The 21,221-nt window shown below is 48.5% G+C and overlaps 1 protein-coding gene across 5 annotated transcripts in view; it reads left to right on the top strand.

Moving 5' to 3' along the window:
* Positions 1-21,221, top strand: part of SEPTIN11 (septin 11) — a 614,181-nt gene that overhangs the window by 422,140 nt on the left and 170,820 nt on the right. For all 5 annotated transcript variants that reach the window (XM_085640963.1, XM_085640961.1, XM_085640960.1 and 2 more), the window contains exon 6: positions 12,259-12,355. In XM_085640963.1, the coding sequence (XP_085497089.1) occupies positions 12,259-12,355 (97 nt within the window). The remainder of the gene's footprint in view (positions 1-12,258; positions 12,356-21,221) is intronic.

Below are 21,221 nucleotides of genomic sequence, written 5' to 3'. Positions count from 1 at the left end.
GTCACAGTAGAGTGAGTGCGCTTAAGAGAGGAGTAACAGAAGCTCAATGTATTGTAATGCTAAGTATGAGTGAAGAAAATCATCAGTGTGTTTAGTTGTTAGTACGTCTTTGGAAATCTATCCATCTAGTGCTGATAAATGTTTTACCCAGGTGAGTACAGTATTCACTCTACCTGCTACTCTCTGGTGGATGCACTGGTATATTATTGTAACAACTGTTAAATGCCTCCAGTAGATATACAACTTCCCTTCCAATACTAAGATGAATTAATGGTAGAATGCCTTCCCTTCAGAGTGAGTGCTCAGGTGAGTGCTGCGACTAGGCCACTAGAGTGGAAGGCGTTATAAAGAAGGCAAATGACCTGTTGGACTCCAGTTGGTCTCCATAGGTAGCAGTTCAACACATGATATAATGGTGAAGAATAACAGTGGATTACCCTGGCATTGGGAACATGGTTTGGTAGACAGGGTGTACATATGATTGACTTGTTCCTTGGTTACAGTGTTCAGAGAGATAGAGAGTTGAGAGTTTGAGTGCCTGCAGTGAAAAGGCCTCTGAGCAGGGCCGGACTGGCCGTAGCGGGCACCGGGCAATCCCCCGGTGCGCCGCACGGGTGGGGGCCGGTTTTGGGCCCCTGGGGGCCTTTTTTGTTACAGGGCCGTTTTTGCAGCATAGCTGCAAAATCGGCCCTGTAACAAAATCGGCCGAAAACTGGCCACGGCAAAGAGCTCGGCGGCACCCCCAAACCCCAGTTTGTTGTTGTGATTTTAGACCCCATGGACTGAGGGACCTCCTCTACAACTGGCGCTCGATGGCCCAATTGACATTTGAAGCCTGGGCCGGACTATCCGAGGACACAGGGTGTTCGCAATGGACAATGAAGATATGACGGGAATGTGCGGGGGACTCGGAGTTACTCTCTCCCCTTACGCAAGTACAAAGTTATGGGATTAAAGCACTCTGCTGAGTTGGGGAGGCAGGTAGTTTTAAATCCGCAGTGCAGGGAGGGGGTGGAGGGATGGACACAGTTAATTGGTTTTGTATTAGTTTTTGTTCTATTTTTGTTAAAAGGTGCAATCACAGAGGTCACACTAGACGACACACTAGGAAATATTACACAGATGGTGCAAGACTTGATAAACTTTACGAACTATTATGACACAGACAAACTCAGAGATCGGTGAATTAAACCCCCAGACACAGGCAGCAACACCGTCCAGCCTTCCGCTGAGAGTGATATCATGGAATGTGAATGGCCTGGGAGATAAAACTAAACGGGGCCTAGTCCTGCAGTATATCCGACGTAGAAACCCCGCGGTTGCCCTCCTTCAGGAATCTCATCTAACGGAGACGACCTGTAAGGCCCTACACAGATGGGGCTTTAAAATTGTGGTGCACTTTACCTCCGGTTCCAGAGGGGTGGGGGTCCTAGCTTCCCATTGATTATAAATGGGACCAACAAGGATGATCAGGGGCGATTTGCAGCAATAACATGTCAATGGGACAGTAGAATATATAATATAGTGTCAGTATACGTCCCTCCAACGTTACATCAGACGGCCTTCACAGATCTGGGGAAATTCCTACTTACACTCCCACGTGGGGTATTAATAATGGGAGGCAACTTCAATGCCCCCATGAATGATTCCGTAGATAGAATGCCCCCTAGAGACCCTAGTGGTGCCAATCTTAAGTTAGTAGAGTTTGCAGAAGCTCTTTGCCTCCTGGACGTATGGAGGACCAAGTAGCCTACAGAAGGACAATATACATTCCACTCTGGAGTGCACAATAGTCTTCCCAGACTGGATTACATTTTTACGCTAGCATCGGGAGTGCTGGGACTGAAAGAGATCGCACCTTTACCTAGGGGTATATTGGACCACTCTCCATTTCTGATTACATATGGGACCTCTACCCTGACTCTGCGCAGGATATTCCCAATATACCCCGGTTACCTCAAAAATCATAAAATCAGTAGAGAACTCCTAAAAGTGACCAAGAACTATTTTGAAGACAATCAACACTCGGTCCCCTCTCCAACAACATTGTGGGAGGCCTACAAGACAGTACTCCGTGGGCATGCAATTTCACTAACTACTGGCCACAAGCGGGCACAGCAAAGTCACATCAATAATTTAGAACTAGAACTATTCTTGGCGGAGGCCGCACACATAGCTAACATTAACGAGACGACAACGCACGAGTTACACCTGGCACAACAGGCGTATAAAGCCTACACGTGGGAGGAGACTAAGACAAAACTCACATAAACACTGCACACTGTCTACGAATTGGGCGACAAAGCGGGTAAGCTCCTGGCCTGGTTAGAAAAGAAGGAGAGGGCAAGTAGATGTGTGGCGCAGATCTGCTTAGAGGACAGGTAACGGCTGAACCGCAACAAATAGCTGAAGCACTAGTGACACATTACAAAACAATCTAAACACCAACAGCCACAGCCTCGATGGAAGACAATCTAGCATTTCTCAAAGACATACACATGTCCACGCTAACCCCTGACGCAGCAGCGGCCCTGGAAGAAGATATAACACCGGAAGAACTCACACAGGCAATAGGCGCTTTACATGCGGGGAAAGCCCTGGGGCCCAACGGAATCCCGGTGGAACTCTATAAAAAAGCAGCACCCCAGCTAATACCACACCTGCTTGCCATGTATACAGATAGTTTAGAAAAGGGGATCCTCCCTAGAGATCAACGCCTAGCTACAATAGTCATGATACATAAACCAGGCAAACCACCACAGGAATGTATGTCCTATATGCCGATCTCCATGATAAATGCAGAAGCAAACATTTTAGCTAAGACACTGGCCACAAGATTACAGCTACATCTTGCCACGGTGATCCATCCAGATCAGTCAGGCTTTATGCCAAACCGTAACACGGCACTCAATTTGAGAAGACTCCATGGAGTTATAGCGCGTAGATCCACCATAGAAGAGGACGCAATGATTCTCTCCCTAGGTGCACAAATGGCGTTTGATTTAGTGGAATGGCCCTTCTGTTTTGCAGTCCTTGGTCACCTGGGGTTTGGTCCCAAATTCTGTGCATGGGTTCAGTTACTCTATACACAGCCACTGGCACAGGTAGTAGTAAATGGTCATGTATCGACAGACTTTCCATTAGAAAGGGGGACACGGCAGGTTTTCCCACTATCACCACTCCTGTTTGCGCTGGTGTTGAAACCTCTGGCCGCGTGGATATGACAGGACCCAGTGATACGTGGTCTAAGGTGGGCAATGGGCTGGAAAGATCGGATCTCGCTGTATGCGGACGATATACTTCTATACTTGACTTCCCGGGCACGCTACATTAACCCCTTCAGCGCGGCGGGAATTCCCCCGCGGTGCTGAAGGGTTCGAGCGCGGGCGGGGCCATGACGGAACGGTTCCGTCATGAGCACAGCGCAACCGATGCTCATGACGGAACCGTTCCGTCATGGGCATGGAAGGGGTTAATTGCCTTCTAGACATCTGAGTAGCATATGGACGAGTGTCCGGGTACACAATTAATTGGGCAAAATCACTTCTTTATATTCTGCACGGCCCTCTGCCGCGGCTCCCACGGGGATGTACACTCCAAATAGCAGACACAGGCTTCAAATACCTAGGGATATTCATAACGCACGATCAACCACAATTTATTGCACAACCCCTGATGAGATTCAAAGGCGACGTCAAACATTGGCACACACTGCCTTTAACATTGCTGGGAAGGGCATCCCTCTTCAGAATGTTGGCACTCCCCAGGTTCCTGTATGCACTACAAAATACACCGTTCCCCGTCTCCCCAGTATACTTCACAGCGATAAATGCAGAAGTGACCAGTCTGCTCTGGGCTGGGAAACCCCCCCCGTATAGCCATGCATAAACTCACGAGAAGTTGGTACGACGGTGGCATTGCCCTCCCTGATATTAAAATATATTATTGGGCTTCCCAGTTTATAGCCATCAACCAATGGCTGCACATACCCCAAGAGGATCCAGCATACCGAATGGATAGGCATCTACTGGACGCCACGGGATTATGGGAGCACTTTATATTAGAGTCAACAGAAACACTCTCACAGGTCCAACAGCACATACGATCCACATCTGGTTTGAGGCACTGAGAGCACTAGGATGGGAGAGTGTGATAACACAAGCTACACCATTGTGGGATACGAAGAAACTGGGTACATTGCGCAACACGAAAGGCTTCAAGAAATGGGATTTGATAGGAATATCGAAAATTGGAGATCTCTGGAAGAAAGGGGAGGTGGCCACATTTGCCCACCTACAGGCCACTTATGGACTAGCACAGACAGAAATCTTTTGCTATATGCAGGTCAGACACGCACTTCAGTCTGTGATCCCACCAGGAACACAGCCCGAAGAAGCCTCACCACTAGAAGATAGGCTCCTGACGGAACACCTTCACAGAAAGGCAATCTCACAAACCTATCGTAAAATTGTGAATAACCGCCCAGACCCCACAGTAGATTTGAAGGCCAGATGGCAAGTAGAAGTGGGCGATATGGATGAAGCAGACTGGCGGGAGACGCTGGCGTCCCCTAGGGAGGCAGCGATATCATCAAGGCTCAGGCTGGTTCAACTAAAATTCCTGCACCGCACATACTATACATGGACGCTACTACACAAAATAAACCGAACGGACACACCACTTTGTGTCAGGCAGTGTGGAGAATTAGGTACGCTATACCACACTCTCTGGCTCTGTCCGGAGATAGCATGCTATTGGAGAGTGGTGATGCGCACACTCTCACAAGTCACGACCGTCACGATACTCCCAGAACCAAAACGCTGTCTTCTCAATGTATGGGAATCTACAGACTTAAATAATATAGCTCAGGACTGGGTAACGCTAGGCATGACATTGGCTAAGCGAAATATAGCACAGCGCTGGCGATCCTTACTGATCCCTACACTCTGCCAATGGTGTAACGACATGGACATGGCAATGGTGGCAGAGAAGTCAGTATACATTCACCGAGGATGCCCCAAAAATGGGCAAGGGTGTGGGGTAAATGGAGCGCTTACCTTGGAAATATCTGCGAGCCACCACAGGAGGAGTCGGGGTCAGAGACTAGTGAATAATCACACCATAGTTTGCAAGGCTTACCGAATGTATTGTGGTTTGTTTTTTGGTCCGAAAAACCCAGAGGGTTGATTCACCGATGTCTGTATACAATACGAAAAGTAAACATAGAACGCTTTATCTCTGTATATGTACCATGGACGATTATGACATTAGATGCTATTGTAATGATAAATGCAATGTTAATAAAAAAAAAAAAAAATGTAAAACTAAAATGCATTCAAATGACCTCGAGGCACTGCCACGATAATGGTGTTTCAGCTCACTGTTTGCAGTGCTTATTCACTGCTGATGTTTCAAGACTTTATTCGCTGCATCAGCAGCAATAAAGCAGTGGTGCTTATAATCTGAAAGGTCCTCATGTCAACAATGTCACTATGTCAGTGAGTCATAGGTTATTGTACCATACTCACTAGTTCACTTACTGGACACTTTATAACCCTCAGCCTTTTTGGGTCTTGCTTAGGCAGCCTTTGTGCTGTCTCTTAGAGACATGCTGTATTCAGGTATGGACTTTAAGCTCCGCGCATCTTTTCAATTGCCTCCTATTAGTGTCCTTTGTAAATGGTGGCTTTTGATTTGTCAATAGGCTTAGTAGTCCCTCCTTACGACCTCCTTTTCTCCTGTTGTACCCTCCCATGAGGCTTGCCCCTGTTACATGTGTTGTTACTCTGGATGTTTTAATTAAAGTCTGTGAGCACTATTTTCTTAATTGTTTTTATCCTGCCTGAACGGCGCTGCTTTTATTTTATTTTCTTTCAGACTAGCAAAGCAATTTACTGCCTTTCTGAATGCGCTCAGCAGCTCGTTTTTCTCTCGTCCCCCAATCAGCCCCCTCCTGCAGTTAGGATCTATCTGTCCTATCCGGTCCTCTCATCGCGCACCCCTCCTCCATTCTTAACCATTTTCCTTGCTGCTGTCTCCTGAGCACCACTTGTTTTAGGACTTGTGTCCTGGCAATAAGTGCTTGCTTTCAGTGAGCATGATTGTGTACTGAGCTCTTTATGCGTGTGCGTGCCTGAATGCACTTTGTCTGCGTACCTCGCTCGTGTACATGGAGTGCTTAGATGTATTGCGCGTGTCTGTAGTGTGCAGTCATTTCACCTTATGCGCCTCAGGCGAAGAGTCCCACCTGTTGGTGCATCGTAAACTATCTCTCCCTTTCGTCCAAGCATTTCTCTCCCATTGCGGCAGTTCGAGTCCCGGTTTCGTCTCAACAACCAATTAATGCACTTCTTGCTTTTACCAATAGCAGCTCCGTGCTTCCCAAGCCTTTTTAAATTGCTACCTCATATTATCAGATGCCCTCGCAGTGCACTGCATGCATAACTTATATATGCAGTGGCGCCTCACTTCATGTTTGATCACGGCGCCTGTTTTTATTTTACTTGTTGTTGTACTTGCAAATTTCACTTCTAGGAGGAGGGGCGGGGTGCTCCAGGTCAACACCATGCTCACGCGCAGAAACAGCGAGCAAGGAGCGTAGGGTAGTCCATCTTCTTTCTGTATTTACCAATACTCCCAGAGCAGTCGTGCTGGGAACAGTAACTCAATTATGGCCTTGCAGCCCCCGCCTAAGTCTTGGGAGACCCAGCGGGGTCCGCCTGCCTCCAGCGCCTTTCAGTGAGTAGCGACACATCTCCTGCAGCGTATTTTCTTATTGCCATCTAAACTCTAGCACTTCTGGCACCTGCTGAGGTGCTCTTCCAGAGTGTGTGCTTCTCTGGCCGTTGTTCTGGTGTGTTATATATGGAAACATGCTCTAGTCATAATCCACGGACTCCCAGCTAGTAGATGACCCATTGGGAGGTTCACATTTGGAACATGTTTTAATCTTCACTGAATCAGTGTTTTCTCCCTCCTCCTTCTACCACTAACATGCTGCTGGGCCTCACTCCTACCACTAGCATGCTGACGGGCCTCACCCCTACCACTAACTGCTGCCCGAACTCCCGCTTTCACCGATGTGCAGTCCTCCTTCCTTCTACCACAAACTGCTGCCAGGCCTCCCGCCTACCACTAAGTGCTGCTGGATCTCCCTGTTTTCAACAATATTCACTCGTCCAGCCTTCTACCACTAACGAGAGCCGGATCGCCCCGATTTTTACCACCAACTGCAGTTAAGTATTCATATTTTTATTTTTTTATTTTTATTTTTAAATCTTTTTTTTATTTTGTTAACCCCTTCTGTGCCACGCCCTTTCCCCCTCCTGTGCCGGGCGTTTCATTAGTGGGCGGGTTTCATGACGAGATAGTCTCGTCATGGGCACAGCGCGACCGTGCTCCATGACGAGACTATCTCGTCATGGGCACAGAAGAGGTTAAAGTTAGGGCATAGCAAAGTCATATACATGAAACAGTTATTGCATTTTGCTGGTTCAGTACTCTTAAATAGTATGCATATCCTTGTTACAAACAGTACATAATGGATCACATTAATCAATCCACACAATTCTTTACGTTCCCTCCCCACTTCAATCCGAAACGTCCTCATTTGGCAATTCAGGTGGGTCACATATAAAGCCCCTATACTTGTTCCAGGCTCCCCATATTCTCCCCCATTTTTGGGGACAGCCTCGATTTACATACGCAGCTTTTTCTGAGACCATGGCCTCATCCATGTCCATACACCATTCAAGTATTCATATTTTACCACTAACTGTAGGTGGTTCTCTTTGCTTTTATCACTAACCGAGCCAGGGACTACGTGCTTTAACCCCTAAATGCAGTTGTCTGGCTCTGCTTTTACCACTAACCACAGCTGGATCTCCATGCCTTTAAAGTTCACATGTCCCACCTTCTGTCACTAAATGCATCAGGGTCTCCTTGATTTCACCACGAAACTGTTTGAGTATTTTAGCTATTACTACTATCTGCAGCCAAGTCTCTGTCCTTTTGCCCCTGACTACAGCCGGGTCTACCTGCTCTCATCCCTACTTCCTGCGGGGTTGCCTTGTTTTTTCCACTGCAGCTGGGTTCTCTGCTTTCACCTGTAACTACAGCCAAGATGCTAGGCTTTCACCACTTGACTATAGCTGAATATTTTTGCTCTTACCAGTGACTGCAGCTCAGTTTCCCTCCTGTTCGAATTAACTGAAGCTGGGCCACATTTTTTTTACCACTAACTGCATCTGGCTCTCCCTGCTGTCACGACTAAACCGTAGCGGATTACGTCTACTAGCACCACTAACTTCTGCCGGTTTCCCTGCTTTTACCCCTGTCTGCAGCTCACTCGCCCTGCTCTCACTGCTAAACATGACTCATACTTCCTGTCTTTATCTCCAACCTTAGTTGTCGCTCAGCTTTTACCACTGGCTACAGTAGTGTTTCCTTGCTGTTACCGACAACTTAACTCGCCCAAAAAGAAATAATTTTATAAATAATGCCACCATGTATTTTTGTATTGTGCACGAAAATTATGTATGTTATCCCTGTTTTATTTTGGACTGCAGTGGTGTCAGATCGAATATGAACATTTTGCTTTTTACCCTATTTTTTAGTTGGCTTGCACTGGCCACTGTTTTTTAGGTCTCGCCTGAGCCAGTGCTTTAGCGCTGCTCTCACGAGAGCTTTTCTAAACGGGGGATTTGGAAGTGCAAACTAGTGCTTTCAGGCCTCCAAATACAGTGCATGTGCGCCGGGCGCACGCACCATTTGGCAGCCTGCGTGATCATTTCGCGGCCGCTTTGATGTTCTCAGTGAGCCGCGCGGCCACTGAGAACATCAAAGCGGCCACGAAAGTGCTCACCATTTGCCAGCCTGAATGTCTCCACCCCGCCCCCCTCTGTGTCACTCTCTGTTGCACGACTGCTGCTCCCCTTCCTTTTGCACTCATTCACCTGTGTGTATCTCGCCATGGATTCCCAGCGCTCTCTCTCTTGCTTCCCAAATCCTGCGTTGCCTTAGCTCCTGCCGTCCCAACCCTCCTGTGTTGCTGCAGTGTTCCTTCCATGCCCCCCAACATCCCAGTGTTCCTTCGCCATTCTAACATTTATCAAAACTTCCGCCAGGCTGTCTCCGCTCATTCCTCCAGCACACTTTAAAAAATGCACATTTTATTTAGTTTTTTTTACCGAACCAACTAGGATCAATAACTAAAAAGAAATTTTAAAAAACTCCATAAAAAATAAATAAAAGAATTCAAACAAACTTTTACCATGCTGCACGGCATCATGTTACCACAGCGCAGATGTTAGGCAGTCTTGCTAAAAGCCATTGGCACTGCCAGTAGGTCACAAAAGCGAGACCTACTGGCTTTAAATATACTTTTTGTATACCTCTAAGGTCTCCTTCGTTGCTACTTCCCAATCTGTATTTGAGTCCTTCCCCTACACACTTTCTCCTCTTCCAAAAGGCCGCGTGCTGCTCTGGTCTCAAGCTTGAGAAGGCACATACTGCTGTCATCCAAGCGAAGCTCTGCTTGGCACCCTGGAACGAGGTCTGTGTAAGTACACACTCAAAGTAAACAAGCATTGGCATAGCCAATAGGTCTCGCCTTTGGGACCTTATAACTGTTTAGCCATGCAACAGTTATAGGATATTGTGCTGCATAACTAAATACTTATAAGGTCCCAAAAGCGAGACCTATTGGCTATGCCAATGTTTGTTTTAATTGTAAGGAGATCGTTAACCAAGTGTTCAGATAAAAGGTGTCCATCTGCTTTCTCTCTCTCTGCTTTTCTGAGGTTTTGGCTATGCGTGAGTACTTTGTTTTTTAGCAATGACTTTAATTGAAGATGAACTTTTCGGAATGTATGTTTTCTTTCCGTCCATGTGTACAAAAAATCAATTATATAATGGATTCTATTTGTCTCTGAACTATTGAAAAGCGCTCTGATACCCGCAAGGGTCATGTTCGCACTATATAAAACTTTCTAAATTAAATAAGTAGCAGTTATAGAAGTGGAGTTAAAGACAACAGTGGCATTTTTCACATTTCTCACCATTAGCTATGTTTGTAATAAATACAAATCTACAATCCTCTCTCAATATATCCTCTAACTTCACTCTCTGACTCACCCAAACCTCATTCTCCTACTATAATCTCCAGAATAACCCTTTCTAGACTCTTCAATCCTCTATCCCTACTTGCATCACCCAAACCTCATTTTACTACTAAGATCTCCCAAACAACCCCTCATGTATCCCTCCTTACAATAATCGAATTGAAGAGGAAAGACTTTCTACAGTCTTTCCTCTTCAATTCCTCCATTCTCCTTTCAATGTAACAGACCCGCATGTCCACTGCTCAAACAAATTCATATTTCCCTATACTAATTCACCACTAATTCTTTTGGGTTCCAGAGTAGCGTGCTACTCGCCGAAAAGCGATTTGACACCCAGTAAGTGCTATATAAATGAAATTACATGTACACACCCACGCAATATTTAAATACAGATGCAAAAAACCTCCCATGACCATGCCCCAAAACATATCTATGCCCTCAAAGAGAGTGATAAAAAAATATTTTTTAATATTGAAATCACTTGTTTGAAATGTAACCATCCTTAATACAGTGCTGTTTCTTAATTACACTGGTATGTGCTCTGTTCATCTTTGCCTGTTCACTTTGCTTTCTTGGTTGGGCATGTACTGCTCTCTCCCTACTCTGCTTCTTGTGTATAATGCTGCATTTCTTTCATCACTCTCCTTCTTATCCCTCCTCCTACTCTTCTACTCACTCTCCTTACTTGTGCCCAGTGGCAGCTGGCACAGATCGTGGGTGGCGGGTGGGGGAAGGGGGTAAAGGAAAAAATAAATAAAACTTTCCTCCTTGCCACATCTCTCTCTTCCTCTTCCCTCGTTGTCTTCCCTTCTTTTCCCCAGAACAGGAAGACCTGGCTTCCAGGCATCCCTAAGCCAATCACAACTCTGTAATGCAGCGTTGTGATTGGTCTGAGAGCCGTGGTTCGGCACTCAGCCAGGGCAGGGGAGCCTGGGCATGTACTCCACCCAGGCTGTAATGCAGCTTGGGGGAAGAACATGCAAAGTACACATGACTGTTCGGGCCAGCCTATTAGTCATTGCGCACTTACAGAGTGCTCACCACTCCTTCCCCCTGTTCTGAGAGAAGAGCAGCCCCGCCCCACAAAGATGCATCAGCGGGAACAAATACAATGATAATAAGAAGGAATTATCATCATTTTATTTTTCCTTTATCTCCTCTGCTGAAAGCAGTTGGCGGGTCCTGCACCTTAGCGGAAGAGCCGTCACTGGTGAGTCGGAACAAAAAAAGCAGGTCATGACAGAGAGTGCAAGTGGGGGAGAAGGCTGTATCAAGCAGCATTTGGGGAGGGTTGTGTGGCAATTGGAGGGGGCGAGGAGGAAACAGCACACAATAGAGAGATTCTGAAAACACATGCACTCACATGGAGTGCTCAAATTCAAATATAATAGTTCTCTGCATGTGAGCAATGAAAGATACAAATCTGTCCATCAAAAGTGTGGTAAAGAGACTATGCTCCAAGGGTTGGACCAACAAAAAGGAGGAAGGCAAACCATCGAGTAAGAAGCTACCAAATGACAGTGACAATAAACAACCCATTGTTAAGCAATGGGTGCACTTTAAGCCCACTGTAAGTTTTGTTATGGGGTCCACATGACGTCTTTCCTAACTAAACTGCTAAAAGCTGCCTGGTAGGCAACACGTTAAACAAGCATTGGCATAGCCAATAGGTCTCGCCTTTGGGACCTTTTAAGTGTTTAGCCATGCAACAGTTGCATAACTAAATACTTATAAGGTCCCAAAAGCGAGACCTATTGGCTATGCCAAGCGGCGTGAAAGTGATCGCGATCAAACATCAAAGCGGCCGCAAAAGTGAAATTAATCGCGCACATGCACTGTAGCTCTAGGCTGGCCTGGTAGCACTTTTTGGAGCCCTCTTAATAAGTCTCGCCAGTCCAGCGCATGCGCTGGGTCAGGTGAGACCTAAAAACACATCTGGCCTACTGCGAGCCGGTGGGTACAGCTGAAGGGAGCGTAAATAAAACGCGTGCTTGGCCAAAACCAAATGACTGCGACGTAGGTGCAAATACCTAAAGTGCGGCGTATTTTCAGAGTCTGCATACATCCTAGTGTGTGCAACAAATAGCTTCCAACTAAGTAAAGGAGTATCCTTCCCCTTGCTTCTCCTCTCCTGCAGGTCCATCTCCCGTTTGCTGTTGTCGGCAGCGCAGAAGAAGTGAAGATTGGTAACAAGATGGCGAAGGCCCGGCAGTACCCCTGGGGGGTCGTGCAGGGTGAGTTATTGCAGAATTGGGGCTGGGTGGCCTATTGATGTTGTTTTTATGTTTGCTAATATTAGCTGCTTGTGGACGGGGTGGGGAGGGAAAGAATGAAACGGACTCTGTGCACCACGTGTTTAACATACTTTGGTGACATCTGTTTTCTGGGGGTTCCGCTGCAGCTCCAGTTAAACTGTTCATGAAACGGTTCCAAGCCAAGCATTCCAGCCTTCTCACTGGAATGCATTGCAATGTACAAGGCACGTATCCTCTTTCGCTTTTACCGTCAATCACAGTTTTAGGATCGTCTTTCTTATGGAGGATGTACATTTTTGCGCGTTAATAACTTGCAGGTGATTGAAACGAGGCACCGTGAGAAAGACATGCATGCAGTGACAAACGCTAGTCGGTACTAAGAGCACAAAACCAATAATGTATCCAATCTCCCTTCATCATGATACCCCGCTTCTATTATGAAATCACCAGCACATATATTATGGGCCAACATGATTTTCTTCTCAATGCACCCATTTCTCTTATGAAATTTTGAGTCTTAGGGAACTCGATTTTCAGAATCAAGGCACGCCCACAGGTGGAGTATTTGATCAAAGACCGCCTACTTAATGCACGTTAACAGATGCTCAGGTGGCTTCTTATGGAGACAGTAAGGTCCAGTGTATACATGAAACGGTCCAGGAGACTCAAACTGGAATATGATGCTTTCGGAGGCCCAAGCTAACATGTTACACTTTCTATCGTTACCGTCATTTTTGTGGCTCTGGGGTACAAAAACATATTGAAATGGCATTCACTAAAAGTCCACTGACCCATGTATCCCATAATAGTCGACTGGAAACTTTAATTGAAAAAAAAAACCTGTAGGCTTTTTCATTTCTGACTCCTGAAAGGTAAGTTATCCATGAAATGGTGTAGAGTAACCACTATGCCCAAAAGGTCTGGTGAAGCAAGACTGAGTTGGGGTACCACTCTATTTCCGGGATCCTGGTCCATTCTGATTCAGAGTTTGCAAGCAGAACAGCATGTGGTCATCCTGAGGAAGTGGAAGTTAGAAAGGACGATCACATGACCCTCTCTTCTTTGGCTTGCCTTCTTCAGTAGAGACACTCTATATATTTTCGTAGATTTTGAACATTGTACGACAAGCAGGGAAATATATAAATTTAAGAAAATGATTCCCTACACTCTAGTATGGATTCTGCATTCCATCTCTGGATTCCTTCTTAAATCCAAGTTTCTTCTCTCCTGGATGCTCAGTGTCCACACTTGAATCAAAATTGTGAAACTCACCCACAATTTAATTTAAATCACATATATTGTGCATGATATTCAAGAAAAAAATATGGATGTCCTCTTCTGTCTGCTGAACACTGTGATTGGAAGCTACTATATTAAGCACATTGAAGTTTTCAGTTATGAAGACAGGGTCCTGCATTCAACATTCTATTAAATGTACATCATCCCTCTTAGTATACATTGTATATTGAAATATGTGCATGGGTACTTACTGATACTGCAAAAGGGTGTACACGTCTACATGTGGTTGGTCAGTGACCAAAACAATTAGATTAGGATAAAGGATACCAAACCCACTAACTGTCAACTGAATCATAGTTGTGTATTCTCAGCATCCATGGTTTTATCCAGTTCCAGTTTACCAAATAGGCAACGTAGGCACCGGCCTATGGGTCCCACTCCTTTTAGGGGCCCTGAAATAACGGATCAAAATATTAGTTCGAGGCATATGAGCTGTAGATGGTATACTTGTGCATAGATCGCCATCTGGTGTTGAGCTCGGATGTTTTCACTTTGTTTTTGTCTTGGAAGAAGTCTTTGTAGATACGAGGTAGGTGACTCCTCCTTAGGACGATAGTGCGCATGGGCATCGACTCCATCTCCAGATTGTTTTTGCCATGAAGGGTTATGATGGAGTTAGTAACAAATAGATAGAGATGTTCATGTGTAATGTATCTAAGTAAGATAGTACTGGAACAAATAGAGGTGTCCGGGGAGGCGGGTGGTTGTATACGAATGTACAGCTCTACATGCCAAGAACAGATGCATACTGGTAAGTAGCATTTTACGTTCGAGGCATATGAGCTGTAGATGGTATACTTGTGCATAGAATGTACAGCAGTTACCTCCTTAGCGGTGGCTACCTGTATCTGTTGCAGTGGTTTGAAAAAGTGTTCTTAATACAGCCTGGCCCACACTAGCTTGTTGTTTTGCTTGCACATCCACACAGTAGTGTTTTGTGAAAGTGTGCGGTGTAGACCAAGTTGCTGCTTTGCAGATGTCATCTAGGGGAATAATTCCTAAGAATGCCATAGAAGCCCCTAGTTTGCGTGTGGAATGAGCTCTAGGGGGAATGGTTAATGTGCGTTTGGCTTTAAGATAGCATATTTGGTCATTTAATAATCCACCTTGCAATCCCCGCTTCTGAAATGGGATTGACCTTATGAGGTGGGGAGAAAGCAGGGGTCGTGGCCAGCCAGCCAACATGGCGGATGCAAATCTCTAGCGCTCCGGCCGATATCCCCCAATTATCTGTTCAAATGATCCTCAAGTGGTGCCATCCATGCTGAATGCATGCGGAAGCGATGAGATGCCGAAGTAAGACACTCGCAGAGCCCAGTGAAGTACCCAGGGAGAGCGAGCGCACGCAGAGCCAAAGCGCGGAAAGAGACTGATGCCATGACTGGCGCCCGCGACTCTGCCCGAGGTGGCGAACGCCAGGCGGGACTACCGGAGGCAGCGGGAACGTTCAAGGCAGCGGCAGTGCTGATAACGGAGGGGACTCCCGAAGGCCGAGGACGGAAGACACATCCCCGAGACCAACTGGCGGTAAGCGGAGGTCTCTCAGTGGCGACCGCAAACACCCAGCGTTACCCGGAGAGACCCGCCATCTGGTGTGGCTGAGGCGAGGAGTGTGGTCGGCGGGAGGCGTACCTCTGAGGCAGTGAAGCGGCGCGGGAGGCGGCAAGACTGTACAGATACCTTGCCACCGAAGAGGAGAAGCGGGGCCTCTGCCTCACCCCACCACTGGCAGCATGGCCGTGTAACATGTGTAGGAAACACGCTAATTTTCTGGAAATGGAAGCCACTGAAGCGGTGTGAAGCCTTCAGAATCCGGGAATTGTTGAGCACCGGGAAAGTCCTGGGCCTGACAAGGTAGAGACAGTCAGATATTGGCGGGACAACCTCGGGGTAGCGAACCGAGGCCCTCTAGAGGCACGATTGGGCCGCAGTGACAGCGCTGCGATCACCTGGTGAGCGAAGGCGTAGAGAACAGACCGCATCGGCGGCGGACACCGGTGACGGGCCACTACGGGGGGGGGGGGTGAAATTCACAAGCTAGAGGAGTCGTGACACGAGGTGTGGTGCTCCCTGTGGGGATACTAGTCGGATACTAGTCGGAACTTCAGCACATTCAAGCTCCATCTACACTACAGTGGAGGCTGGGCACCTGTCCGGGGATGCCTGTGGGGCACAGAGAACCCCCCCCTTCTTCTCCAGGGGCACAGCGGAAGCCGCAACACGCCCTGTACCGACCACATTGAATGCAGCACATGAACCACACTGGGCTGAAACTTGCATGTGGACGTATAGGGCAACATAAGAGGCACTGACTGGCACAGACCAATAGCCCTGACGCAACAGCTGCCGGGCACCTGCGAGGGAAGACCAGTAAATAAGGCCCAGTCATTGGGGGCGATGCTAACTGCCACCCGGCTGTAAATCCTGGCACCCTGTCCTACAGGAAGGACACACACGTATTCAGACGAACATAACCTGCGTTCTTTGAAAATAGCGAGGCGCGAGTGGTACGGCTGGCCGCTGGTGACCCTGCCAGGTTACACACCTGAAGAGGTTCACACCTGCGAGGTGCCCAGACACTTGTTTGGAGCTTCCGCGATTGTATCGCTACCAGCGCAGCAGCCCTCAACGGCTAGTCACGAATGCCCACGGCGTAACAATTCATGATGGGCCGGATGCGCGCCAAACTGCAACAGGGTTCTCTACGCGTGAGCAGCCTGGATCCCACGCGCACGGGAGCTGAGGGAGAGATGGAGCCCACGACTACAGCCCTGGCAGCCAAGATGGACTCAGTACGCCCTGCGGTAGAGTAAATTGGCGCTGCATTGGAACACACCAGAACCTCCCTGGAGACCCGGATAGATAGTCACCTCGGATTTCACACTACTGCACGCAGACCACCGAAAACTGGCCGAAAAGGTCACAGAGCGAGGCCAAACACTCATAGATCTGCAACCTATCACTCAAAGCCACGCAGCTGCACTACAGGACATGATAGACCGCATACATGCCCTGGAGGATAGAGCAGAGGATGAGGAAGGGCGCTCTGCCGCAACAACATCCCCGTGGTGGGGCTGCCAGAAGGTGAGGAAGGCAGGAACCCAGAACAATACACGGAGCACTGGCTTCGCGAACTGCTTCCTCACGGATCGCTGTCAACGCAGTTTGTAGTGAAAAGAACCCACCACGTGCCGGCGCAGAAACCCCACCCGGGAGCTAGACTGCACCTGTTCATCTTCAGGATACTCAACTACAGGGACAGGGACGCAGTGCTACGTGAAACGTGCAAAATGGACAGCCTCAAAGTGAGTGGTAACCAAGTAATGCTCTTTCCAGACTACACCACCTTAGTGCAACGCCGCAGGAGAAACTATGCAGCAGTGAAGCGCCAACTCAAAAAGCTGGAACTACCATACTCATTGTTCTTCCCGGCTCGGCTGAGAGTGGTGGTGAAGGAAGGGACCTGTTTCTTCGATTCTCCTGCAGAGGTTTGGGACTGGTTGGAAGAGATGGGATGGTGGGCGGGCACAAGGCCCTCTGATCTTGAAAGGGACAATCCAACGGACTGGAGGAATAAACGGCGGAGACGCCATGGGCCGAGGCGTGACGCAGATCCGGGGATGGCAGCCCCGTGTCTGGAGAACATGAGAAGGGAGAGGAAAGATGCCCTAGCAGCTGTCACCACCATTGGATCCCCACGCGTCGAGGAACACTTTGACACTTGCATGAGTGACGCCCTGGTGATCAGTGGCTCATCGTCACCATTGACCGAAATATCTGATGACCCCGACCTACCAGTGGTAACGCCGCAAACCGCCAACTGAATCATAGGATAATGAACTGGCAAGCTGAACTTTGTCATAGGCAGCTCACGCAAGTAGATAGTTAATTTTACACTAATGTGCTCTTCTCTTGTGTTACAGAGGAGGGTGGGCCTGTGAGATTGCTGGCCACACTCGCCCATTGGGAGACAATGCGGAAGCCGCTGCGCACATGCCCGGCCAAGCTCCGTATATCACTGCAGGGGGAGGGTACGCATGGGATGCCACTAAACCTTGGGCCGACTGGACTCACACACTTCTCTAGATAACTACCTAGATGGCACACGATATGCGAAAGGAAATGGGGGGGGATAGTCACAGCAAAACACTATCTGAGCGCGTGACCCCTCAGGTAACACACTGACTTAATCTGTACTTTTACGTTGTTATAGAGGTTTGGACAGACATTCCGCAGAGTTCGCCCCAACTGTTATGTTGTTCCTTGTTCAATCATTGTTTTTGTTGCAGCAGACCAAAACACTAGCACATGTCCATGGCCCCCACACACCGCAGTACACCCCACCCTTGACGATCCCAGTGACTAGCCATATTAGCAATGACACCGGCTAATATAGTTACGCGGAACATATGCGGCATGCACACACCCACGCAACGTTACTCCATATTTGCCTACCTCCAGAGGCATTCGGCGGGAATTGCCTTGCTGCAAGAAACACATATGACACATCCAGAGCTAGACAAGCTGCGCAAGCGCTGGAGAGGACAGGTGTATGGCACAGTGTACTCTGCACATGCAAGGGGCACACTAATCTGGGTGAGAGCGGGCACCCCCTTCGTTTGTGAGGTTGTGGTGACTGACCCCGACGGCAGGTATACTCTGGTGCGGGGACCCTTAATGGTCAGGCAATATTATTAGGCTCGATATATGCCCCAAACGTAGATCAGCCGTCATTCCTAACGCAGCTGTCCTCACTACTGACACCTTATGCTGAACTCCCCTGGTTGCTGGGTGGGGACTTCAATTCGGTACTCGATGTACACATAGATAGGTCCTTCCCCCTCCTCCGAAAGACATCAGCTGTATCAAACGCACAGGTGCTCACGAACTGGCTATCACACTGGGCATTGTTAGATATATGGCGCATCCTCCATCCCAACAAACGTATCTATTCCTGCTACTCCGCGCTACACGACCTGCATGTACGCTTGGACAGGGTGGTGGGCTCCCATTCCCTACTTCCACTAGTTGAAACATCGGAATACCTGGGGCGGACACACTCTGACCATAACCCTCTGCAAATTCAGCTCAGCTGGGAAGCTGACCACCCTCCCATCCCCACATGGCGCCTCCAGCCTACTGTGCTGGAAGACCCTGAATTCCAAGCATCACTTGGTACGGCTGTCCTCACAAATTTTGAACTTAATGCAGGTACAGCAAGTAATGCTCTGGTGTAATGGGATGCCCATAAAACAGCGATCAGGGGTCACTGCCTCGGGGCCACATGGAACATACATAAGCAACTAACACAGTCGCTTACCCGCCTGGAATCACAGCTATTACAATATGAATGGGAGGGCGAGGGAGGGGGCAGACACTCTGACCACCTGGAAAGCCTCTGGGCTTAGCATGCGGAACTTATGGAGCAATTACGTTGCCATAACTACACAACCGCACACATGCCACAACAGATAGGGCGGGCCGCCTGTTAGCCTGGCTGCTGAAGCAAGAAAGTAAACACGCCCCAATTGGAGCTATACGTACACCGGAGGGAAACCTAGTATACACACAGCGCGAGATCCATAGAGTGATGGTAGATCACTACACACAACTATACCGATCAAGGAGACGTTGCCAAGGCCCAGAACTGGAAAGATTCCTAGAGCCCATCCAGCTGCCCATAGCATCAGAGACACATCAGGAGGCACTCAATGATCCCCTTACCTTAGAAGAACTTGGGGAAGCGATCCGATCTATGGCGTCCGGGAAAACGCCGGTTCCGGACGGCCTACCAGCCGAATATTATAAAGCCTATCAGGAATCTCTGGTGCAGCAGTTGCACACCCTCTACGACACAGCTCTAGAGGAGGACACGCTACCACACTCAATGCGCGAGGCCTACCTCGTGTCCCTGCTGAAACCAGATAGGGACCCCACAGCCCTGGGACCCCTGGCACTACTCAATGCGGACTACAAGATATTCGCCAAGGTGTTGGCAGAACGGCTAGCACTGGTAGTACCCGAATTGGTCCACAGTGACCAAAATGGATTTGTGCCTAAACGTAGCACGTCCTGAATCTGCGAAGGTTTTTTAGAGTGACGTCAGACAGTGTGAGAGCATGGCCCAGAGCGGGATGCCTTGTGTTAGACCTAGAAAAGGCCTTTGATTGTCTTGAATGGAACTATCTAGCGGCAGTGCTCTCAAGATATGAGCTAGGCCCCGGATTTCTTCAGATAGTTGGCCTCTTATATAAGAACCCTTGAACATTTCGGGTGCGGTTGGGGCCATACATCTCTGGCACTATTCCAATATGCAGGGGCACCAGGCAGGGGTGCCCACTATCACCCCTCCTGTTTTCTTTGGCAATAGAGCCTCTAGCAGCAGCGCTGCGTGCGACGGTAGGAGATGGAATGCCCCTGGGTGACGCGGTACACCAGGTGTCTCTGTACGCCGACGATCCCCTGATATACGTGAGGGACATAGAGAATATACCAACTCAGCTGGCGGATATATTGCGTGACTTCCATCTCGGGGCTCAACGTCAATGCTGGTAAGTCCTGCATCTATGCATTTGGAGAGGGAAGCAGAGATCCAGGTTACACACTAAACGATATAAGGGTACAATGGAGGGAGGACACCTTCCGCTATCTGGGTATCCAGATATACCGTAAACCGACGGATCTATTTGACGGCAATCTAGGCAGGGCCTTGGCGGCACTCAAATCGCAGGTGCACTTCTGGAGCACGCTCCCACTGATGGTCACTGGAAGAGTGGCACTATCCAAGATGGTGATCCTTCCCCACCTCCTGTACTACTTCACTACTCTTCCTCTATACATTCCGGCATCCTTCTTCGCCACACTCACTAACTTACTCAGGGATTTCCTCTGGGGGAACGCCAGACATAGAATGACACTGGCGAAATTGTACCTGCCGATCGACCAGGGGGGCGTTGCTGCGCCTTGCTTTGAGCATTACTACCTGGCCGCACAACTGCAGTGGATCTCTCGATGGCTTGCAGATAGGGGTTGCGATGACACTGCGACCACACTACCCCCCCTGCTCTCTGGAGCACATAAACAGGCTCTTTCATCTGGCCACCAAAGCCACTATGCCGAAGCCACTCCTTCTGGCGGTGGCATATAGGTGCTACCACCGTAGCCTCTACCTCACCAGAGCGCTCACTCCCTATGCGCCAGCAACACCCCTGGAGGGATCCCCTAATGGGCCCGGAGTACTCACACATACTGAGCTCAGGGACTGGCATGCAGCTGACGTGCAGACACTGGGAGATCTGTATAGGGATGGCATACTTCTACCATTTGAATCCCTAGCTGAAGACAAGGGGCTACCGTCAGGGCAATTTCTCAGACATCGATCGTTGGTTGCGACACTAACTGCCAAATGGGGTGACATGTCTACGGAACCGAGCCACAGGCATTTAGTCAGCTGGTTTGCGGCGTCACTTCGAACACATGCAGCGATCAGCCTGGGCCCACTCCGCCGCAAGTGGGAAGCAGATCTAGGGCGCCAATTGGAACATAG

Source organism: Triturus cristatus, chromosome 2_2, assembly GCF_964204655.1.
Source record: "Triturus cristatus chromosome 2_2, aTriCri1.1, whole genome shotgun sequence".
Classification (NCBI taxonomy): domain Eukaryota; kingdom Metazoa; phylum Chordata; class Amphibia; order Caudata; family Salamandridae; genus Triturus; species Triturus cristatus.
This window is presented reverse-complemented; position numbering and strand designations above follow the sequence as displayed.